The sequence below is a fragment of the Aquarana catesbeiana genome, linkage group LG13 (genome assembly GCF_042186555.1).
Source record: "Aquarana catesbeiana isolate 2022-GZ linkage group LG13, ASM4218655v1, whole genome shotgun sequence".
Lineage (NCBI taxonomy): Eukaryota > Metazoa > Chordata > Amphibia > Anura > Ranidae > Aquarana > Aquarana catesbeiana.
In genome coordinates, this window is record NC_133336.1 from 67,691,855 (window position 1) to 67,717,561 (window position 25,707).

At 42.9% G+C, this 25,707-nt stretch overlaps 1 protein-coding gene across 3 annotated transcripts in view; it reads left to right on the top strand.

Moving 5' to 3' along the window:
- The window catches only part of FBXO34 (F-box protein 34), an 80,921-nt gene that overhangs the window by 44,064 nt on the left and 11,150 nt on the right, over positions 1 to 25,707 (top strand). For all 3 annotated transcript variants that reach the window (XM_073608813.1, XM_073608811.1, XM_073608814.1), the window contains exon 2: positions 23,271 to 23,425. In XM_073608813.1, coding sequence (XP_073464914.1) covers positions 23,355 to 23,425 — 71 coding nt within the window. In that variant the 5' untranslated portion in view covers positions 23,271 to 23,354. The remainder of the gene's footprint in view (positions 1 to 23,270; positions 23,426 to 25,707) is intronic.

Consider the following 25,707-nt stretch of genomic DNA (forward strand, 5'->3'; position numbering starts at 1 on the left):
GCAAATGGTTATGGTGTGAACGTCGAACACTTTGTTTATGTTGCACCTTCAGCAACTTCCTCCCACAGGACTTACAAAGGAGGTTTTCAGAGCTCCATTTGCTGGCTGGATATGGGGGAAAAAAAGATGAATACATAGTTTTTCATATCTACACAACAAAGGGCCTATGCTCACTGGGTATTTAGCGGAGGGTGTAGGTGCACTGTCTAGCCCTGCTAGTAGCAGCCTGTTGAGTTCTGTGAGACTGATAGCTGCTGGGGCTGGACGGTGCACATTTAGGGCAGTTTATGCCCAGGGATGAATGCCCGGATCTGAAGACTTCATGCCTTTTAGGCCAATTCTTTTCCTGGCTCCATACTGGCCTAAATGGTCGTAGCACTAAGTGTACCACCTAGCTCTATTCAGCCACAGCAGCGGTCAACCTATGTTTTGACAGGCTGCCGGCAGCGGGACTGAATGGTGCACCTTTGCTGTCTGCCTGCAGCTGAACGCTGTAGCCCTATATACTTGAGCTAAACTTCCAGTGCGCATGGGGTATACAAAGTGAATGAATTTTCTAATGCCTGCTATAAAAAATAAATTGCATAAGCACACAATATTTATTTAAGGTGATTTGATAGCTGTTTTGACTAATGGGCTTTACAACAACCAGGCATGTAAATGTTTTTTTCCATGTGGAACTGTGTCCATTTTATATTATAGAATCTCTGAAGGAAAGAAAGTCTATCTCCATTACTCGCTTTTTCCTACATCCTATTAGTAGATTCCAAGATTGTTTTAATATAGTATACACCCATTTTATTTGGCCAGATATTCCGCTGCCCTGAAAGTAAAGTGGATTGTTCCCTTAGCACTGTGTGTATATTCTTTGGCAGTGATTTTAAGTACGGTACTTTTTAAATAACATGGATGCTGTCTGCAGCAGTTTGTGCACACTGCTTCTGAGCTTTGGCCTTTTTATTGTGAAGCAAGAGAGATAGAGGCAGAAGTATTTGATTGTACAGCATAATCTAATCTGTCACCTGCACAAGCTAGAAATGATAGATTCATTTTGAGCCGGAAGCAATGAAATAGAAAGCTACTTCTCTGAAGCTTGTGTGAGGTAACACATTAGGGAAACCCTTTGTTGCTTGGATCTAACCCCCCCCCCCCCCCCCCCAATTATACCTACCTCCTCTGTGCAGTGGTTTGTAGTGCACAGAGCAACCCAGATCGTCCTCTTCTCACTTCCCATGTCGGCGCTTCTGGCACCTCCCTCCTACCGGGTGCCTCCACTGCAATCAGCTTGCTCCGGAGGCACTCAAGCTCTGTGTGCTCATTCACACACGGATTTGTGGCTCAGCCCTGCCCCTCCATCTCCTGATTATCATATAAAACGTGCAGCGCTGTGGTGAAAATGGGGGAATAAAGTGCAAAACCGTGCAAGAAATGTAAAAAAAACAACAATGTAATTAAATGCTAATTAAATATCCTCTTAAGTATCTCCAATAGTCCGACTTAAAGCAGAGTTCCACCCAGAAATGGAATTTCCGCACACAGAAGGTTTTGAACGTTTGAGTTGATCGTACGGGAATTGTCGAAAATTATAATCCATGCTGGCGATGCGATTCAAGACACGCATACGATTATATTTGGAAGAACGTTTGTACGATATTCTTATCGTGTGTACGGGGCTTAAGGCAGAGGTAGGCAAGCTTGGCCCTCCAGCTTTTTTTGAAACTACAAGTCCCATGAGACATTGCAAGACCCTAACAATCACAGGCATGACTCCTAGAGGCATAATGGGATTTGTAGTTTTACAACAGCTGGAGTGCCGAGGTTGCCTACCCCTGCCCTAAGGCATAATATGCATGAAGGTAAAAAATGTGTGCCTTTACAACCACTTTAAGGTGTGCATGCACATTATAGGGCATATGCATGGAATTGTGGGATATATAGTTCCTATGCATCAGATCCAGTCCATTTGTACAGTGTGTACACTGACCTATAGGGATAGATCTGCTAAAACTGGAGCACACAGAATCTGGTGCAGCTGTGCATAGCAACCAATCAGATTCTGACTACAACTTGTTCGATTAAGCTTTGGCAAAAGAACTACATTTGGTGGAGGGGGGGGGGGGGGGGGTTATGATGTGGGGTTGTTTTTCAGGGGTTGGGCTTGCCCCTTAGTTCCAGTGAAGGGCGCTCTTAAGGCGTCAGCATACCAAGACATCTTGGACAATTTTCATGCTCTCAACTTTGTTGGAACAGTTTGGGGATGGCCCTTTCCTGTTCCAACATGACTGTGCACCAGTACACAAACAAGATCCATAAAGAGGTGGATGAGCAAGTTTCGGTTGGAGGAACTTGACTGGCCTACACTGACCTAAACCCAATGGAACAGCTTTGGGATGAATTGGAATGGAGACTGCGAGCCAGGCCTTCTCATCCAACATCAGTGCCTGGCCTCACATGCGCTTCTGAAAGAATGATCAAACAGTCCCATAGACACACGCCTAAACTTTGATAGCCTTCCCTTAAGAGTTGAAGATGTCATAGGGTGGGTCAGCTCAACCTGGAACCCTACAGATTAAGAGTGGGATGCCATTAAAGTTCATGTGTGTGTAAAGGCAGGCGTACCAATACTTTTGGCGATATATTGGTATGAGAAGCCACTGTTGGTCATTGGTTGCAGCTTAGCATGTCTCTATGGTAGTGTAGACTGTCTCTCGACTAATCAAGCTGGCAGTACTTCGCAGCGTAGGTCTGAAAGCCAAAACTTTCATACACTTCAGGGAATCTTGTTCTTGCAAAATAAGCTCTGTCCTTGGAAATTGATAATATTGAGATGGCAGTTCTAGAATACGTTGACATGTAGACTGTATATCAAAAATTCGTCGTCATACTGCGGCAGGTTGGCACGGCTACATGAGTCGCTGTAGGTGTACATAGGCTGCATTGAGAGCGATAGAGGGAGCCCGCGACACCGGAGACCAAGTGCGTTGCTGGCAGCCGCGATGTCCGCCAGCGATCGCTCCTCAGAGAGCCAGAAAGGGAATCTGTCAATGTAAACAGACAGATCCCCCTTCTGAAAGGGGAGTAGAGAGATCTGCTGTTCCTAATGATCAGGAACCTCGATCTCTCTCCTCCAGTTAGTACGCTGCCCCCCCCCCCTCCCAGTTAGAAACACCTCCCTAGGGAACACTTAACCCCTTGATCGCCCCCTAGTGTTAACCCCCTCCCTGCTAGTGACATACAGTAATTGTGGCTATTTTTTAGCTCTGATTGCTGTATAAATGTCACTGGTCCCAACGTGTCTGTCGCAATGTTGCAGTCCCGATAAAAATCGCAGATCACCACCATTAGTAGTAAAAAAAATAAAATAGATTCATGTCATTTTTATTATCTCCTATTTTGTGGACAATATATAACTTTTGCGTAAACCAATCAATATACGTTTATTGTGATTTTGAAAGAAAAAAAATTGTCGCTTTTTTTTTTTTTTGTTTGTTTATAGCGCAAAAAATAAAAACTGCAGAGGTGATCAAATACCACCAAAAGAAAGCTCTATTTGTGGGGTAAAAAGGACGTCAATTTTGTTTGGGTACAATGTCGCATGACCGCGCAATTGTCAGTTAAAGCGATGCCGTGCTGTATCGCAAAAAATGGCCTGGTCAGGAAGGGGGCAAATCCTTCTGCGGCTGAAGTGCTTAAAAGGAGTATGGGTTTGGGTTGGTTAAAAAAAAAAAAAAAAAATTAACCACTTCCAATACCCCCCTTCCTGCCCAAGCCAATTTTCAGCTTTCAGAGCTGTCGCTGTTTAAATGACAATTGCGCCGTCATGCTACACTGTACCCAAACAAAATTTTTATAATTTTCTTCCCACAAATAGAGCTTTCTTTTGGTGGTATTTGATCACCTCTGTGGTTTTTATTTTTTAGTTAAACAGAAAAAAAAAATTTTTGAAGGGGGGAAAAAAAGTTTTTTTCTTTGTTTTGTTTATAAAATTTTGTAAATAAGTACGTTTTCTCCTTCACGCCACTGAAGAGGCTGCGCTGCCGGGCACTGATTGGCATCACTAATTGGGCACTGGCATTTGTGGGCACACATTGGCACCAGGGATGCCATACCCTGGTGTTCATTAGTGGCGCTTCTGGGTGGGCACAGTCAGCGCAGACCTGATTGGTTCTCCTCTACTCATGTCTGTCAGACGTGAGTGAGGAAAAGCTGATAAACACCTCTTCCTGATAACATTGTGATCAGCTGTGATTGGACACGGCTGATCACATGGTAAAGAGTCTCCGTCAGACTCTACCTGGATCGCAGTTGCGGTGTGTCAGACTGATGCCGCAACAACGATCGGGTGCGCAGCAGCTTGTTATCCTGACCACGTCATGACGTCCTGTCAGGATATCACAATCCGTTTGCTATATGGCGGGCGGCAATTGGTTAATACTTAGGTGGCTGCAGCATAGGTCCAATACTGCATCTGTCCCCCGACGCCTCAGCACTGAGAACCGAGCGTTTGAACACCGCTGATTGCTCGGTTCTGTCAGTTCCCTGAGCAGAGAGCTGTTGACTGTTAATCACAGCTCTCTGCTCGGCCCCCTCCTCACTCACTGGCGCACTGAGCTGTGGAGGGGGTGGGGGCTTGCTGAGAGGCTGAGCCGGGTGTCGGTCCAGGGACCTGGTGGACCCAGACTCCATTGTGATGATCATGCTGTGCCTGGACTGAGGTCTGTAACGTCAGCAGAGAGCGGACTTCAGCCCACTCTCAGCTGAAAACGGGTCACAGAAGTGCAAAACAAATTGCACTCCTGTGATCCATAGGAGAAGTACAGCCAAATGAGTTTGCTGCTACTTTTAAGAAAAAAAAAAACTTTATACCCTCCTAGGTGAATGCAGCATCGGAAACAATGCTGCATCTGTCCCCCATCGCCTCTACAATGAGAACTGAGCGCTCAAACACCGCTGATCACTCAGTTCTCCTCTGAGTAGAAAGTGGTCACTGTCCATCCCTAGCTTTCTACTCCTCCCCTCCCAATGCTCAATACAGCTCTGGGCTGGGGATGGAGGGAACAGCTGGCTCCATTACCCAGCGGCGCGGCTGAGCCAGTTACCAGTCCAGGCATGTGGGTGGATCCCAACTGTAAGCTTTATTTGAAGTGTACACTTCATTCACTGCAATGTCGGACGGCACGATGTGCTGCCTGACAATGAAGTGCGATTCGGGCCGGTGCACTGCGTAAAATGCAGCATGTCCGCATTTTATTACAGCATGCTCCAGTGCTAGGCTACGTTGCAGTGTGAATGTGACACACAGGAAAAAATACTTTCCTCTCTCCATGTAGTGTGAACTGGCCCTTCATGCTTAATTGTAACTAAGTGCTCCATGCAACCATAAGCCTTGCATTAATAAATCTGTATTCCTTGAGTTGGGCAATTTGAAAACATGAGGCAGAAATGCAGCTTTTGCTGAAATCAGGCAATTGAGTCATCTCAAAGTGCGGAATTTGACAGGCTTGTATTATTTTACTACAGATTACATTAATTTTCTTTTTCTTAAATTTAGCCTTTCTGGCAGTTTTTTTTTAAGGTGTGTGTGTGTGTGTGTGTGTGTGTGTTTGTTTTTTGGGCAGAATGGTGCACTTTTTTTTTTTTTTTTTTTAATGGTCTTTCTGTAGGTATTGGGTAGATTTAAATTCCATATTTGCTCATTACAGAAAACTCATTCTTTAAAAAATTGCTACATGATGAATTGCCTTTGTGGCTCTTACTATACTAGTCTGATTTCACAATCTTCAAACACCAATGAAAGCAAGTTGATTTGACCAGAGATGAAATGACAACATAACTTCCTGTGTGAACTAACAAATACATCTGCCCTATGTTAATAGAGGCGTTCTGTAGTCTGTATCAGGGGCAAGCAGACTAAAGTTATTTGTTCCTCCATAAAGTACTGTAGGGACTTGTTTACACCAGGTCTGTTAAACTGCTTTTTTTTTTCTGCACACCACAACACCTGTGTTGTAAACACCGTGCATGGAAGACTACATGTGTGGGTGGTGTGTAGGAAATGGCAGTTCAACAAACGTGTACAAGCACTTGGTGAGCGATGTCACCCTAGAACAGGAAATGTTAGTGGCAGCATCATCAGATGAAAATAGAAAATGAAGCCAAAAAAACGAATGCAGCCATAACATCCAAGGTCTAGTAAACTAAAATTTTTGTTCTTTGGGTTTTGGCACTTCATGTGCATGGCTGTAAGAGGATCATACAGTATCCAGAGCCTCCATAAACCCTTTCCATGGACCCACAGCTGCTGCATACAGTTGCCCATAGACAGCAATTAGAAGATGTGACTGTATGTGGTTATACACCGGGTGTTGTGTAAAGTACTCATGTGAACATATGCTGTGAATACAGATCTGGGTTGGGCAGAATCATTTGGATTCCTCCTCAATACAGAGCACTGGGTGAGAACATGCAATGACCTGAAATGTACTTAGGATTTGGGATCTAATACATAAACAAGGTAAATGGAATATAATTCTCCATTAATATCACTGAAAGAAACAAGTTATTTCACACCGGGAAAAGGGAAAATATTTGGAGACTGGATAAAAAATGATAATACACAATTAAAGAATATAACAGAAAAGGAGAAAATATGCACATTTCAAGAATTAAAACACAAGACAGATTTGAAGCAGACTGTAGACTGCAGCACTGATCAGTGTATTCAGATGGTGGGGAAATCTGCCCGCTGTCAGATTGTCTCAAATGTATGGTTCAGGGAGCTGGGTCACTGACTTATCTATGGCCAGCTTTACTTCCTTTCTAGCTCTGTTCTTAGAGAACACTTGTGTACCTGCTTATCAGAAGGCTTCCTTTTATGGGTATGCAGAATGGCTCTAGAACTATAGCTCTCATTCTGGTGTACGCATTGAATGTAATGTGTGTAATGCAACTGCAGTTTTTATACAAAGCCACCCCTGATGCATGGTTTTACATTTGCACGTGTGTGTTGGGCTATACATAATTTTTTTTTTTTTGGGGGGGGGGGGGGGTCCGAATGCTTGGGTGTTGTGTTTTTGTTTTTTTTTGTTTTTTTTTTCTTAAATGTACTTTATTGCCACCAGAGAGATTCCAGCCAAAACCAGGAGAGATGCAATACATGTTGCTTTCATATTCATTTCGGCTAAGGGAGATAAATGATTTGACATTTGCTGGTTTTCTTCCCTTCTACACAGCAGTGCCACCGTTGGGATAGCAGAGCCTGTGTAATGTGGGTGGGGTATGTTCTGGGGGTTCATGGAAGCCACCCGGCAGCAATACAGCTGTCGTTTTTTTTTTCCACTTGAAAAGCAAACAGTCTGTGTTGTAATGTGACCAGCAGTCAACCGCCGCAATGACAGTGGAAGAGTTAAAGAAGGGCTTGACTAATTCCAGGCGCCACGGTGACTAGAAATTGGGTCCTGGCACCTGGGCTTTTGTCAGCCGTTAAGATGCATCTCCCACTTTCTGACCACGCTGTAGTCGAAAGATGACTACAGCACAGTTGTCCAGTTCCCAGGGCGTGCTCTGTGTCCTCCTTTGGACACAGCTGATCAGATTGAGGTAAAGGGCACAGTGGTCAGCTTTGTCCAGTCATAGCTGACCACATGTAAACAAATGCCAGTTAACAGCATTTTCTTTTCTCAGCACTTTCACTTAGGAAAGGAAAGCCATTAACTGTCTGTCTTGTGACAAGAGGGACACTTAAACTTATTATCGAGGTACTGATCATCCGTGCCCTGACCATCAGGGCAGCCTCATTATTGCACATCTGTGTATGAACACAACACCACAAATGAAAGAGGTTTTCTGTTTTCAAAATAGTGATGATTAAATACCACCCAGAAAAAAAAAGGTTGAAAAGATAAGTTTCATGTGGGCACAGGGCTTCAGGATTGCAATTGTCATTCAATGCGCTGAAAGTGTGAATAGGCTGAAAATTTGGCCAGGGCAGGATGGGGGTGAAAGTGCCCAATAGGCAAGTGGTTAAAAAACTGGCTCCTAAAACTTGTTTTTTTGTTTTTGTTTTTGTTTTTTTAACTGGCTTTTCAATTTTAAAGAAAATTTGTCAAACCCTGAGTTAAAGGAGAACTTCCGTAGGGACTACTGACCTAAATCTCTCTCTAACGGAACACTGGATTGCACTAAAACTCTACAATGCTTCAAATCCTTCTCCATGCTATCAAAAAATCAAAGCCAATGGGCTGCTAATAGCCTATCACACCCTAATGCACAAAAACGGGTTGTGTTAATGTTAGGTGCATTTTGAAGGGGATCGTGGTGTTATCCTGACCTGTACTAGAGCTGCGCAATTCTTGCTAGAATGAGAATCACAATTTTTTTGCTTAGTATAAAGATCACAATTCCTGCAGCGTAACATCTTTCACATTATACAAAAAAATTGGGTTAACTTTTGTGTTTTCTCCCAAAAAATTGCATTTAAAAGACCGCTACGCAAATACATTGTGACATAAAATATTGCAACAACCGCCATTTTTTTCTCTAGGGTCTCTGCTAAAATGAATACATTATATAGATAGATAGTTTGTGTGTATGTTTGGGGGTTCTAAGCAATTTTCTAGCAAATACTAATTTTAACTTTTAAGCAATAAGTGTCAAAAAGGTTTAGTTTTTAAAGCGGACTTCCACCCAAAAGTGGAACTTTCACTCATTTGTAAGGACTTTTCAAATTCTTATTTATTATTTTTTATATAGATATATATAGCATACTTCAGGGCTTGACAAAACCCAGGTCACAATGGCGACTGGAAATTGCGTCCTGGAGCCTGGGCTACACCGCAGCAGCTAGGACGTCCCCCCCCCACCCCTGCGGGTTGTGCGGACTTTAGCCGGGCTGCCCAAAATTGAGACCGCGGCCTGCTGGAGCGGGATACACGCTTTCTGAGAACCAACGCCATCTGGTGGCTTGATTAGTTGCCCATTCCTTACCGCCGCTGTGGATGGGGAGTGTTGCCTGTCGGTGCCACCTCAGTGCTGACTATTGGTGCCACCTGTCTGTGCCCATTAGTGCTGCCTATCGGCGCACATCAGTGAAGGAGAAAAATAACTTATTTGCAAAATCTTATAACAAACCAAAAAAAAGTTGTGTGTGTGGGGGGGTGTTTTTTAATATTTTGGTCCTTCTTCTTTTTTTTTTTTTTTTTTTTTTCCCCACTTGGCATCAGGCGTGAACAATTCGTATTGCCTGACGCCCCGGACTTGTAGTTCTGGGCGCTGGGCAGCTAATTTAAAAAACTGGCTCCTAACTTTTTCAGTTGGCTCCTAGATTCTAAGCAAATTTGTCAAGCTTTTACTTTTCTGCAGGAACGTTGTGCAGTCTAGACCAGCCTTTTTAAATCAGGGTGCCTTGGCAAAATGCCTAAACATTGTATACAAGCCGGCGTGTGGATGAAGGCTGCCTTTTTATAGGTATACAAAGCCACAGGTTTTCATAATGCATGCACCATTACAACCTTCTAGCTTCCGGTGTCTTAACGACCGATGGCGTCATCAGTTGATAAGGAGGCTGTTAGTCGCCTGCATAGCATCCTTGTTTGACCCTCCCCGGCCCCTCTCCATCAGCGACGGTAGCGCGTTAGCTGAGTGATGAAGAAACCTTGGAATATTAGTCAGTACCAGTTTTCAAAAGTGTATTTTCTTTGGAAGAATAAATCACCACTAATGATGATTTTAGAATGGGGTGCCTTGAGATTGTGCCGTGAATGAAAAAAAGGTTGAGAAACGCTGGTCTAGACTGTGTGACCCTGTAATTGTGAATGTACAAATATTTATTGTATAGTACAGTATTACTTTTACTAAAAATGACCAAAGGTAAGGTTCATTTACAGGTAAGTCTAGTATAGCATTAGAATATCATTGATAAATGTTTTTGTTGTTTTTTTTCCTGTTTACTGTTGAGTGTATAGGTTAATTTGGTAGTCATGGGGATTTTTTTTCATCCGCTTGTTTTGTGATTTCTCATAATTTTCTGTACAGGACAGTGGTCACCATGGAAAATTAGTTTCTCCCAGCAGGGACACAGACATCGGTAAAAAAACTGACTTGGCTTTACAGACCTAGATTAATCACTAACCAGTAAGTGCAAGCGTTTATGCGCTATATGTGTATAGATGCACAAGTGAAAACACCAGCTACCCCGACCCTATAAAGCACAGAGGAGGCAGAAAGCACTGTCACACTATGTTTATGACTAGTAGTTTGTATACTTTATGTGCTAGTTTGTTAGTGTAGTTGTAATCAAGCTGAGTAGTTCAGAAGTATCTCCTTCTAAATGAGGGGTTGTGAGTTGTTCCTTGTACTGCACTTTGTCTATTTGGCATATTATTGCAGTAGCAGGAATAGATATTTGACACTTGCCTGGCAAATTGCTTGGTTGCTGTCTTTGGAATTCAGAGCGGCGTTTAATGTGTGACTTTCCATATTAGGGGGTTAGTCTGTTGTGTTGTAGGACATAGTGTCACACTACTGTTTGTCACCAATGTCCTTGGAGATGGACTAACATTTTGTGTTCATGTTTTTTCCCAGTTCTTATTCCTGTTAGCACAGCTGTTTAGAGACTTCATCATAAGCTTCATCACTGAGTAATCTTTCTGATGGGGGCTCTCATTTTGCTCAGGATTAAAGTTTAAACGTTCATGGTCACATTTAGGGCTTGCTTACATTTGCAGCCATTATTGCTCCCTCTCTGGCCTGTCCTGCACATCTGTGTAACCCTTAAAAGATTTTAGCACCGTGCCGCAACCAGGTCCATTACACATGGTTCCATGGCGGTGCCGGCATAGCCCCATTCAGTTGAATAGGTTGTGTTTGGCGGTAGTGAAGCCCGCTAAATGTGGCCTGTGGGATTTGTGCCTCATTACGGCAGTTTGTACAAACATGGCTGGTGGTACTAGATATAATCTGGTGATTTGGCATAGTTTTGGCACTACACGCAAGTTAAAACTGGATTCAGATATTTAATTTTGGTTTCACATTGTAATGCAGAGTGCTTTTGAAAATATGGTATTCCCCTCCTCCCTTCCCATAATTTTATGTCAATATGTGGCTTTTGCAGGTTAAAAAAAATGAAGACTGGCAAATGTTGTATTCCTCTACTTAGAATGGGTGTAACCTGATGCTTTTCCTGTTAATGGTTAATAATGTTTGAGAAATCTTTTTAAGGGACCATCATCTATTTAAAGTATTAAAAATGAGGAAATGTGTGGCTCTTGCACCACTGAAGACACTGCTGCTAAAGGCTTTATAAATGGCTTTTGCAAGTCTGGTTTCCTTGTTCTCCATTCTAAAGCCAATCTTCATGTTTCCTATCACTTTTAATAGTTCATTTTGGACCAAGAGTCTTTATTTTTGATGTTTGGGGAGATCCAGCTGGTGGTAGTTTCCCATTTACCATTGTTAAGGTGGGACATTGTGCAAAAAGGGTGGTGCCCTATGACACCAAAGGCACGTATCATAAATGCTGTTGGTAAGTGTACAAACCGCATACTTGCCTTGTGGTGAAGCACTTGTATAAGGATTATCTGAGACACTTTTAAGACCAAGAGCATGGTGATTGGAGCTTTCTTAAGCTTTATGAATATTTTTTTGGGCTGAGCCAGTATGTAATGTTTTTTAATTAACTTTTTTTTTTTCACCTTTTTGGACTTTCAATTATATTTGGTTTGTCATTTATTCTTCACATGCAATTATATAGTTACATAGTAGGTGAGGTTAAAAAAAGACACAAGTCCATCAAGTCCAACCTATGTGTGTGATTATGTGTCAGTATTTCATTACATATCCCTGTATATTGCGGTCATTCAGGTGATTATCTAATAGTTTCTTGAAGCTATCAATGCTCCCTGCTGAGACCACCGCCTGTGGAAGGGAATTCCACATCCTTGCCGCTCTTACAGTAAAGAACCCTCTACGTAGTTCAAGGTTAAACCTCTTTTCTTCTAATTGTAATGAGTGGCCACGAGTCTTATTAAACTCTCTTCTGCAAAAAAGTTTTATCCCTATTGTGGGGTCACCAGTACAGTATTTGTAAATTGAAATCATATCCCCTCTCAAGCGTCTCTTCTCCAGAGAGAATAAGTTCAGTGCTCGCAACCTTTCCTCATAACTAAGATCCTCCAGACCCTTTATTAGCTTTGTTGCCCTTCTTTGTACTCGCTCCATTTCCAGTACGTCCCTCCTGAGGACTGGTGCCCAGAACTGGACAGCATACTCCAGGTGCGGCCGGACCAGAGTCTTGTAGAGCGGGAGAATTATTGTTGTTTTATCTCTGGAGTTGATCCCCCTTTTAATGCATGCCAATATTCTGTTTGCTTTGTTAGGCTCAGCAATGGCATGCAATGCCAAGCTGCTGCTATCATCTACTAGGACCCCCAGGTCCTTTTCCATCCTAGATTCCCCCAGAGGTTCTCCCCCCAGTGTATAGATTGCATTCATATTTTTGCCACCCAAATGCATTATTTTACATTTTTCTACATTGAACCTCATTTGCCATGTAGTCGCCCACCCCATTAATTTGTTCAGGTCTTTTTGCAAGATTTCCACATCCTGCGGAGAAGTTATTGCCCTGCTTAGCTTAGTATCGTCTGCAAATACAGAGATTGAACTGTTTATCCCATCCTCCAGGTCATTTATGAACAAATTAAATAGGATTGGTCCCAGCACAGAACCCTGGGGAACTCCACTACCCACATCTGACCATTCTGAGTACTCCCCATTTATCACCACCCTCTGAACACGCCCTTGTAGCCAGTTTTCAATCCATGTACTCACCCTATGGTCCATGCCAACGGACCTTATTTTGTACAGTAAACGTTTATGGGGAACTGTGTCAAATGCACAGATGTGTGTTAGCGCCTTGCTTTTCATTTATTTCTTTTTTTTTTTTTTTTTTTTTCTTTTCAGAGATGTAGTTTCTTAAAGGGGCAGTTTCACATTTTTCAATATTTTTATTTTGGTTGGCGCCAGGGTTTACTAATATTTCTTACACATGTATGTCTTTGCCAATGCAAATGAGGCCTAAAATGCCAGCTTTTTTTTAATTTTTTTTTATTGAGGTCTGTGCCCCGTTTGGGGAGATTTACTTTGTCCTGTTTACTGTGATAAGAGACCACAAGTGAGAACCCAAATTATGGGTTGTCATTAGAACAGGAAGATGGGAAATCTTCCAATGAGGAAACTAGTTCTGGTGACAAACAGGGATTCCCTCACGTTTGTCTTGCTGTTTTGGGCTGTCAAAATCTCATGAATGGAAATGAAGCGAAATCTAAATAAAAAAAAAATAAATAAAATGCCCGAATGTGCCAAGGTTTTTAGTGGGTTTTTTTTGTTCCAGTGGTTGTTCTGTAGGGCGCATCATCCTGCCGGCTTGCTGGCATGTCATAATCCGTCTTTGCAATGGTAATTGGGCTAGTTATCAACTAAAAGAAAAGTGCACATTTCTGCATTTATTTATTTAATGCAATATCCCCCCAGAGTTAGGAAACCTGTCATTACAGAAAGGCAGATTTTGCTGACTTACTTTCTTTAAAAAAAAAAAAAAATACTGGTCGTCATGCTGACTTGGTCATGGCCAAAAATATTGGCACCCTACGTTTGTCAGGGCAGAAAATTGTTCCAATTACAAATGTTTAGGCATTCTCATGTTTGTTTCATTTTTTTTTATTGATATGAAACAAAAAGCTATATCTGACTTCTTCCATGCAAAACTAAAAAAATGGACTGGTCAAAATTTATTGGCACCCTCAATGTAATATTTGGTAACATACACTCCTTGGAAAAAATAACTGAAAACAATTGCTTCCTAAAACCATCAATTAATTACACCCCTCTACTGGACTTTTGGACCACTATTCTTTCACCAGGTCTCTAAGATGGGGAAGAGTTTCTTTTCCCAACTGCTGTTTTTAGATCTCTCCACAAGTGCTCTATGGGATTTAGATCTGAACTAATTGCTGTCCAGTTCAGTACTCTCCAGCGCTTCGTCTTAAATCATTTCTGGGTGCTTTTTGATGTGTGCTTTGGGTCATTGTCCTGCTGTTAAGGCCCATGACCTCTGACGCAGACCCAACTTTCTGATATTGGGCCCTACATTGCACCCCAGAACTCTTTGGTAGTGTTCAGATTTCATAATGCCATGGACACAGTCAAGAAATCCAGTGCCTGAAGGAGCAAAGCAACCCTAAAACGTCAGTGAACCTCCACCATGTTTGACTGTAGGGACTGTCTTCTTTTCTTTAAAGCTCCATTCACACCACGGCATTTCGGATCGCAGGCGGAATCGCCGCAATGGCACCCAAATCGTCCACAAGTACTAAAGACAACGTAAACAAGAGAAGAGCGCACCGACTAGTGCAATACCATTAAAACCATTAAAAGGATAAAAAGCTGGCTCTGAGGAAGAGCGTTTTCCCTCGAAGCGCGTCAACCTAGCCATCACGAACACCATCTGGTCTCCTTGCACTTTTGTACTGCTTTCTAGCAGTCCTAGGTACGATGGGGACATGCGTTTTTACTACACACGTTGGAGTGTTCTGTGTATCACTTTTTATCCTTTGAATAAATGGTTTTTATGGTATTCCACTAGGTCGGTCCTTCTTTTGTTTTCATTGTCTTTTAGATTATCTACAGTGCCATGAACTGTAAACTTCTTGACAATGTTGCACACATTGGACACAGGAACATTGGCTCTCTGGAGATGCGCTTGTAACCTTGAAATTGTCCATGCTTTTCCACAATTTTTGTTCTCAAATCCTTAGACAATTCTTTGTTGCTCTTTCTCTTCTCCATGCTCCGTGTGGCACACACCCAACAGAAAGGTTGAGTCAATTTTTCACCATTTTAACTTGTAGCCAGTGTGACTTCTATATTGTCAGCACCTGTTTAAGGTGAGTTTAATTACAAATTACAGGAGAATCACAAATTTGGAATGCAATTATTTCTTACAATTTTGAGAAGGTACCAATTTTTGTCCATTTTTATAGTTTTGCGTGGAATGTCAGATTTGGCTTGTTTCTCCACTTCTTTTTTTTTTTTTTTTTTTTTTTTTGTGTCATACCAATACAAACAAAAGAAACGTGAGAATGTCTGTCTAAACTTTTGTAATCGCAACAATTTTATGGGCGAAGTGGTGCATTATCTGACAAATTAAGGGGTGCCAATATTTTTGGCTATGACTGTATATCAATACATTTAGTTTTTTGACCAGGAACATATGTACAGATAAGGACTTTCCTGTTCTGCTAACTTGTTCTAGGTGGGTCTGTGACCCAATATTAAAATAAGTGGGTCAATGACCCAGCATCCGGAATTTCTGGAAGGTGGTCTGCAACCATAGTTCCCTTACTTTCTCCTCCTGTAACTATTAATATGATCCACAACCAGAGTCCCGAAACACAATGTAAATGGTCCAACCGTCGGAGTTTGCGCCAATCACTGTACTTTGGGAGAATGTGAATTGCTGTGTCGGGTGGGCATGGTAACGTGTTTACACAACAGTTCTTATACTTGGTGGTAACCCCAAAAAAAATACAGATCCTGGTCCCTGAAAGCAGATTAAACAGCACAGTGCTCGTGCTGTCTAGTTTGCCCCTCTCTAAGAGTAATTTCACTCTGAAAGCACCAGCCGTCACTTTTTTGTCCGCTAGCAGGGCGCTTTTAACCCCAAAAAAAGATTCATTCCAGTGGGCAGGGTCCCCAAAGATGCTGCTTGCAGGTCTTTTCTGCACGTCCCGCAAGCGCACCGCCCGGGTGTGAAAGCACCCATTGCAGAGAATGGGAGGCAGTTTTCAGGTGCTTTTACAGGTGCTATTTCTAGCGCTAAAATGCCTGAAAACTGTCTGTGAAAGGGGTCAACTGTAAAAAAAAAAAAAAAAACCTGCCACTTCCTGTATTTCCCCCACCGCCTGTGCTGACCATGTAAATCAGGGCTGCTGAGCCCTGACCACCGTGGTGAGTGTACATCCCTTTGTCGTCCGCAGCCCTGCTCTCCTCTCTCCCCCTCACCCACTCCGTGTCTCTGTTTATAAAATGGTATTTGTAAGCCTCGTTTTTTATGATACAATATATCTCATGATACAATATATCTCATATTTTGTAAATATTTTATTATATCTTTTCACCTGACAACGCTGAAGAAATTACTTTGCTGCAATGTAAAGTAGTGAGTGTACAGCTTCTATAACTGTAAATTTTCTGTCCCCTCAAAATAACTCCACACGCAGCCATTTAATGTCCAAACCGCTGGCAACGAAAGGAAGTACACCCCTAAGTGAAAATGTCCAAATTGGGCCCAAAGTGTCAATATTTTGTGTGGCTACCATTATTTTCCAGCACTGCCTTAACCCTCCTGGGCATAGAGTTCACCAGAGCTTCACAGGTTGCCACTGGAGTCTTCTTCCACTACGACATCATGGAGCTGGTGGATGTTAGAGACCTTGCGCTCCTCCACCTTCCATTTGAGGATTCCCCACAGATGCTCAATAGGGTTTAGGTCTGGAGACATGCTTGGCCAGTCCATCACCTTTACCCTCAGCTTCTTTAACAAGGCAGTGGTCGTCTTGGAGGTGTGTTTGGGGTCGTTATCATGTTGGGATGCTGCCCTGTGGCACTCTCTAAAGAGATGGGATCATGCTCTGCTTCAGTATGTCACAGTACATGCTGGCATTCATGGTTCCATGACCCCCACCCCTTCAACAATGCTGGCGGCACTCATATGTCTATTTCCCAAAGAAGACCTATGGATATGACGCTGAGCATGTGCACTCAACTTCTTTGGTCGACCATGGCGAGGCCTGTTCTGAGTGGAACCTGTCCTGTTAAACTGCTGTATGGACTTGGCCACCGTGCTGCAGCTCAGTTTCAGGGTCTTGACAATCGTCTTATAGCCTAGGCCATTTTTTGTAGATCAACAATTCTTTTTATTTTTTCAGATCCTCAGAGAGTTCTTTGCCATGAGGTCCCATGTTAAACTTCCAGTGACCAGTATGAGAGAGTGAGAGCGATAACATCAAATTTAACACACCTGCTCCCCATTCACACCTGAGATCTTGTAACACTAACGAGTCACATGACACTGGGGTGGGAAAATGGCTAATTGGGTCCAATTTGGACATTTTCACTTAGGGGTGTACTCACTTTTGTTGCTAGCGGTTTAGACATTAATGGCTATGTGAGTTATTTTGAGGGGACAGCAAATTTACACTGTTATACAAGCCGTACACTCACTAATTTACATTGTAGCAAAGTGTCATTTCTTCAGTGTTGTCACATTAAAAGATAAAATATTTACAAAAATGTGAGAGATGTAATCACTTTTGTTAGATACCGTGTATGGGTTAACAAACACTTTTTAAAAAGTAAGATTGCTCTCGGGGTGTGATAGTAACCTCCCTAAATTATCTGTACGCATACCAAGTCAGAACAGAGAATTACAAGCCCTTTAAGCAATTTATGAGTTTATTATGAAAGCATTTGTATAATTGGGGATTTATGATTATCTAACACTTTTGAAGTATGCACTGGGCAAATATCCTGCACAAAAGAATAGGGAGAGAAGAAAAACAGGAAAAATATTGAAGAGGTATCTGAGAAACCATACTGAAGTAGTAAGCAACATGGCTGGCTGCCATGAAGCATTAAAAGGGATCATGCGTTGGTTAAACACACCCATGTCCTGCACTTTGATATTGAAATCCTCACCTCGGTGCCAGTTTTGTTCTGGATTGTTAGTGGGGTGACTGTATTTTAAACACTTTTTTTTTTTTTTTTTTCCAGGACGTCTTAATTTCTCAAAGAGCAGATTTGATTCTCAAATCACAGCATTTCTTAAACTCTGATCTGTCATGTACTGACATGGTAATGTTTCCAATGTGTAAGTACCAGCAGAAAAGAAGGACTTTCAGGGGAAAATATAGGAGTGCAATAGGCAGCCAGTGTCACACCCATTGTTTACGTTTTCTGGTACTCCAGGAGGAAGGAGAGCTGATAGTGAACAGTCAAACTGACAGAGCCCTGCCCCTTCACCTCTCTGGGTACACCACCAGTACTACTGTGTATTAGTTACCAAGATGGTTTACAAAAAGGGGGGGAAAAGAAAACGGCGCCCACTTATTTACAGCCTGGTAGTAATATCTGTCATCTCCACTGCACTCCACTGTTTTGTTTTAATACAAAAGGCACGGTAGTAGTTTTTACTATGAGTACCACCACCCCCACACTGCTCTAGCTGTACTGATTGAAACTCATTTCCCAGTATTCTTTTTCTTTGCTTCTGTAGCAAGAAGCCACTTTTATTAATACACCTTGTGATATCATCCCCAGGCTTGTAAAATTCTTGAAGTGGAAGCTGCCGGGAGGGCTGGTTACATTATTGTAAGTACGCCCCTCAGAACTGCAACTTCTAAGAGCCCTTTTTTCCCACTTCCTGGTATCTTAAAGCACTGATGTAACCAGGAACATCCTAGGAACCTCTTGTTACATGTTCCAGGAGGCAGACCCAGCGTTCTAGACAAAATTCCAGGCTGTAAAGGGAGATGGCTTCATTTGCCCTTTGGGCTGTTTCACACCACAAACATTTTATATAATCTCAGTTCCATGACATGTGCCTTTGTGGTGAATTTACATGCCTTCTGGTGTATGTGGAGTGAAAGGGGGGGGGAGGTATACAAAGAAAAAAAGCTTACTAAGAAACTGTAGATTGCCAATGCCGCACCTTTCTAAAGGTGCCTTCATAGTAATTTTTATAAGGGTGATGCTCCTTTTTAAGCTCCCTATAGAAAGCTTGATTTCAGCTGACATTTGAGCTGTGAGTGGCCAATGGCTATGCAAGAACCACCTGGTTTGATGAAATTGAATCTTTAACAGTTTCAACCTTGCGCAAATCAATTTTTAAGTGGTTGTAAAGCCTAATCATATTTTATCTTAAGGCATTCCTTGCATTAAGGAAACCTGTTTAGGCATCGCCCATGGCTGTCTAAATGCAATAGCCAGCAGTTCACATAAAAGGGAGAATGTATTTCTTCATTTTAACCCATGGACTGAGAAGAAAAAAAATAGGGTGTGGTGGCTTTTTTACTGTGTTGTCAGATTATCACAAACTGATGTGCTGTTTTGGGTAAGATATGCATGTGTGTAGTTCAACCATGTTTTTAACCTTTTGCCTAGACTAGCGTTTGTCTTTTTTTAAAGGCATTGAATTGTAATAACAAGTACAATGCACACAACTGCCTTAAAGCTGAACTCTGGGCACAATAACTTTAATTTAAATATACTCTTCAATAGCCTCAAAGAATATAAATGCTTTTTGTGTGCACCAAATGCCTTTGCAAACCCAGATTTTACCTAGTAAAGTTAGCAGTGACATCACTGTGCTGTACATAACCTGAGCAGAGCTGTGGGAGGGACCCAGCAGGCTCCACCCACTACAGGCTGCCTGCAGGAAACTACAGGAGGGGGCGGATACAAGACCAGTCACACTGCACAAGGAGAGAGAGCGGGGCAGTGACCAGTTTTCATTACAAAAAGCACAGAGGTAATATTTCACACTGGATCGCTGCACAGGTCTGAAAGAAATACACAAAACACACAAAGATTTAAGGAAGAATATATTTGTAAGATATGTTTATCCTGGAGTTAAGCTTTTAATGTGTCTATACACATCCTAGTAAATGGTGTATCCAGATGTGTGTAGCTGTATACAGTACTGTAATCACAATAGAGATTATGCCAAAATGACACTAATTGCTAATAGCAAATCGGTCCCCATTGTATAAGTTTTACTGGTCCAAAATCTTTCCTGATGTCCCCAGTGTAGGTGTTGGGGATTTTCCTGGTAATGTCTGCAGGCCTAGCACAGTACAAGACCAGGGACAGTGAAATTTGAGGGTTGGGAGCATGGGAGTTCCTTCGGGTTCCTGATTTGTCAGTTTTCGCAGTTTAATGAAAGTAATGTGGACAGTGAGAGCTCCTTTTTTTTTTTTTTTTTTTTTTTTTTTTTACAAATCTATTTTTCATGTTCCGCTGTAGTGCAAAGTAAATCCGAGCTGCTGAATAGTTTCCAGTTTGAGACGTGCTACAACTTGAGTTGTTTATCATGCTGTAGTCTAAATTACTATGTATTTAGTCTCTGCAAGTGACATGTCCTTTTCTGTTTGCAGAGAAGATCGGACAGTGTATAAAAATGACAACTGTGGATATTTTTAAACTTGTGTTCTACCCTTTCATCCCAAAATAGACTTTGCAGTGTAAACAGGAGTTAGTGGTCACTACTGGCTTAGTTGGGCTGAAGCCATTAAAAGCAAACCTTTTCACTTTAGATCTCCTATATAGGGGGCCTTTAATCTCCTTTACCTTCCCCTGAAACTCTGAAAGACTGCTTTTCACACTCATCAGTTTTTGTTGTTTTTTGCTTAGGCTGGCCATAGACAGTTCAAACCATGTATGGGCAAGCTAAGACCCCTTTCACACTGAGTCGTTTTGCAGGCGCTATAGCGTTAAAAATAGCGCCCTGAAACAGCGGCTCCATTCACTCCAGTGTGAAAGCCCGAGGGCTTTCACTGGAGCGGTGCGCTGGCAGGGCATCAGAAAAAGTCCTGCCAGCAGCTTCTTTAGAGAGGTGAACCCACCGCTGCTCCCCATTGAAATCAATGGGGTAGCGCTGCGATGCCGCCGGCAAAACGTCCCTGTGGCATTTTGCGGGTGGATTTAACCCCTTTTCGCCCACTAGCGGGGAGTTAAAACCACTGAATAGCGCCGCTTTACCGCTGGCGGCACAGTGTGAAAGGGGTCTTGCATATGTGAGCGCGACTTGCGTTTGCGGACAGGGGCACATTTAAATTTTTTTTTTTTTTTGTTAATTTTACTTTGATTGTGTGTGCACACACACACACACACACACACATATATATATTTATTATTATTATTTTTTCACAAGGAATGTAAACATCCCTTGTAAAAGGAATAAGCATGACAGGTCCTCTTTACAGTGAGATATGGGGTCTCTACCTCCTAGGCTGAGAAGCCTGAAATAAATAAAATGATCTCGGCTTCCCAGCACGGCGCCATTTTTTCGAATGCAGAGGCTGGGCGTGACGTTCGTTATAACATTGCGCCCGGCCTCCGACGATCATAGATACTCCGGGGACCATCTGGTCTGCCAGAAATCTCTGGGGTCGGCGGAATCCCTTCGCCGATGGCAGCAGCAAACCGAGAGAAGCATCGGGGAGGGACGTCCCCTCTCACCGCCCGTAAGAACGATCGTTCTTATGGTGTAGGGAATCGCTGGCTGAAAAGGAAGATATCTGAACGATGTCCAACTGCGGGCACATTGGAGCGCATTTAGGAGCGGTGAACTCACCGCTCTTAAAAGCACCCCTGCCCATTGAAAACAACGGGGCAGCGCTGCTATACCGCATTTTGCGGGCGGATTTACCCCTTTTCGGACGCTAGCGGCTGAATAGCGCCACTAAACCGACGCTAAAAATAGTGCCGCTTTACCGCTGATGCCCTGGGCGGTTCAGTGTGAAAGGGGTCTTAATGTACCAAAGTTGATTGTTCAACTTTGGTACGACCAGCCTGCTGGATTTTACACACGATTATTGCTTAGAGCTGCTAGCAGTAATTACTGTCTTCTCCCAGTGAGAACATAATGGCCTCACTGGAGGGAGTCCCCTACCAGCATCTGGTCGGTCATACCAAAAGCGGAAGAAAAGTCGTTCCACACACCCCCACCCCCCTCCCCCCCCCACTCCGTGTATAGTAAAAGGATGGCAGAGTGGGGCAGCTCTCATTCTGAGCAGACGTTATATGACCTTGCCCCAATCTCGATAGAGGGCCACGGCTCCTTACCCATGTGATCAGCTGTGTCCAATCACAGCTGATTACATGTCAACAAGGAAGTGCCGTTTATTGGCTCTCCTCGCCTCACACTGACAGAGTGTAATAATGTGTGTGTGTTCACATTCCCTCTGTAGCAGCAGCACACTGAGCGCTTGCCAGTGAATGGCTGTGCAGCGGGAGCCTGTCGGGATAAGTCTGATCATTGGAGGAGGGTACATAGCTAGAGAACTGACTACACTGTGCTCTCATGCCTAGTGTGGTATGTTTTTAATAGGAAAGCAGAAGCACTGGCAGGAACACCAGGGATTTTACACAAAGGAAGCGTACAAAGAGAACAGAAGTCTTTCTCATACACGTACATGGTACAGCGGGCACGTTGCAGGAATATGAAATGTTGGGGTAATGCTTTAATATTCCAGCACGTTGAATTGCCTGTTGGCTTCTCTTGTGTACTTGACGAATCCACTGGAAATCCCAGAATTTCCGGTTGCAATTGCCGTTACTTAATCGCGAGGTATTTTGCTCTCCAGATGGATCTTCCCTAATGTCTACTGTACAAAGAAGAAATAGAGAATTGATGTATGTTTACTGGCGTGAAGAGGGATTCGAACACTTGTCAGGTTTTTATTGCTCTCTGTGTCCCCATTAGAGCTTCACCTTCTATTTGTCCTGGTGGCAATTCATCGCTGAAAGCAGAAAAGAAAATCCCAAATTTTGTGTTGTCGCCAGAACAGGAATAGAGGGGAAATCTTCCACTAGACCAAGGATATGCAATTAGCGGACCTCCAGCTGTTGCAAAACTACAAGTCCCATCATGCCTCTGGGTGTCATGCTTGTGGCTGTCAAGAGTCTTGCTATGCTTCATGGGACTTGTAGTTCTGCAACAGCTGGAGGTCCGCTAATTGCATATCCCTGCACTAGACACTAGTTCAGGTGATAACCAGGTATTCCATCACTTTGGAGGCATTTCTGATGACTTCATATTTTGGTTATGGGACAGGAAGTGACAGAAAATCTCCCCAATGAGACACAGATGGCAAAACTTGCAGGTCCTATAACCTTCCCTTACACTATCCAAAATTAGGTTTTTTGCCCTGAGTTCTACTTTAATGCCATATCGGGGCCATATGGTAAAGCAGAGGCACAGGTTTCTATGGGACAGCCTTTCCAATCGATATTTGGGACGTAGAAGAAGCTGACTTGGTTCATCTCAGTACAGGATGACTTGCAAAGTATATAAAATTGGGTTTTAAAGGGGGGTTTGTGTGGTGTGTGTGTTTAATTATTTTATTTTATTTTTTCTCTTTGTTACCAGTAGTTTGTTTACATGCCTTCCGTTTTCAGAAGTTGTCTTAATATTTTGTTTTCTCTCCTGTTTTTAGAATCAAGATCTTGGCGTGCAGTAGGCACAAAGTGAAGCAACATGGATTGGCTGTGACAATAGGCCTTGTGGGCTGGCAGCTAGGATGACTTCCTGCAGAGCTGGCCTCCACAGGGATCCACTGAAACTCTACTTACCTTGTCAGCACATCAAGCGGTAAGCCGAATCGCCAGTTCAAAGTGTGTGTTTTATTTATTTTTACTGAAAAAGTAAAGGGCGCTTAATGCTTGTGCTGCTGCTTGGTGGGCCTAAAGAGAGGAGTAGTATACCATGGCTGTGGTGCTGCTTGGTTCACCTGAAGCAAGGGGATGCAATGACTGTACTGGAATTGATAGAATAGAGAGAGTCTCTCTCCCTTTACCAAGTTTACATACCCCTACTTGCTAGTTTCCACCTTACCACGTGCTCTCTGGATCCTGTTCCCTCACAAATGCTACGTTCACCCTCTGGCTCTATGCTACACTCTCTAACCCACGACTTCAATCTCTCCTTCTCTTCTGGCATCTTCCCCAACTCTCTAAAACATGCACTTGTCAGACCCATACTTAAAAAGCCCTCACTGGACCCATCCAATCTATTTTGTACTCCTACCCCTGGACCTCTCTGCTGCCTTTGATACGGTTGACCACCCCCTCCTCCTCAAAAAACTCCACACCTTTTGGTCTCCGTGACTGTACTCTTCACTGGTTCTCTTCCTACTTATCCAACCGCACCTTTAGCATTTCTTATAACTCTACTTCCTCCTCTCCTCTTCCTTTCTCAGTTGGGGTCCCCCAAGGTCTTTTTTTTTTTTTTTTTGGACCTGTCCTATTTTCAATCTACACCACCTCTCTGGGTCAGCTGATAGCCTCCCATGGCTTCCAATACCATCTCTACGCTGACTATGCTCAAATCTATTTCTCTACCCCTCAGCTCACTCCCTCTGTCTCCTCACATATCACTAATTTACTATCAGATATATCAGTCTGGATGTCACACCACTTCCTCAAACTCAATCTATCCAAAACTGAACTTATAATTTTTCCTTCCCCTGATCTCTCTGTCAAAATCGATGGCACAACTATAAGCACATGCCGAGGTTCTAGGTGTAGTCCTGGACTCTGAACTCTCCTTTTTAAGCAACATGTCCAAATCCCGCCGCCTCAACCTCCGCAACATCTCCAAAATATGCCCCTTTCTAACCAATCGCACAAAGCTCTTAATTCACTCGCTGGTCATCTCTCGCCTCGACTACTGCAACTCCCTTCTCATTGGCTTACCTCCTACATAGTCTATCACCTCTTACAATCCATCATGAATGCTGCTGCCAGACTCATCCACCTTATCAATCGCTCTGTGTCTGTTATTCCTCTGTGTCAATCCCTCCACCGGCTTCTGCTCTGCCAAAGAATTAAGTTCAAAATACTAACAACTACGTACAAAGCCATCTGCAATTTAGCCCCCAGCTACATCACTAGCCTAGTCTCTAAATACCAACCTACTCGTTCTCTTCGTTCCTCTCAAGTCCTCCTGCTCTCTAGCTCCTTCGTTCCCCCCTCCCATGCTCGCCTCCAGGACTTTTCCAAAGCCTCTCCAATCCTATGGAATGCCCTACCCCAATCTGTCTGCTTATCTCCTACTCCATTAGCTTTTAGACGATCCCTGAAAACCCTTCTCTTCAGAGAAGCCTACCCTACCCACACCTAACAACTGTTTGTTTGTTTTTTTCATTTTCTCCATCAGCTTACCCCCCACAGTTATTACCTTTTTGTTTCCACTTGACCCTCCCTTCTAGATTGTAAGCTCTAACGAATAGGGCCCTCTGATCCCTCCTGTATTGATTTGTATTGTATGTGTACTGTTTGCCCTCATGTTGTAAAACGCTGCGCAAACTGTTGGCACTATATAAAGCCTGTATAATAATAATACCCTGGCAGAATTAATGATTTCTTGGACATTTTTCTGAGAATATGAATAACACAAAAACATATTTTTCGCTCATGGTAAGTGTTTCGCTGGAGCCATTTATTATCAATCAACTGTGTTTTGCTCTTTTGAAATCACATTCGCAACAGAAACTACCCAAATGACCCTGATCAAAAATTTACACACCCTGGTGATTTTGGCATAACATGCACACAAGTTGACACACAAAGGGGTTTGAATGGCTATTGAAGGTAACCATCCTCACCTGTGATCTGTTTGCTTGTATTGTGTGTGTGTGTGTGTGTGTGTGTGTGTGTGTGTATAAAAGATCAATGAGTTTCTGGACTCCTGACCGACCCTTGCTTCTTTCATCCAGTGCTGCACTAACGTTTCTGAGTCATGGGGAAAGCAAAAGAATTGTCAAAGGATCTGCGGGAAAAGGTAGTTGAACTGTATAAAACAGGAAAGGGATATGAAAAGATATCCAAGGAATTGAGAATGCTAATCAGCAGTGTTCAAACACTAATCAAGAA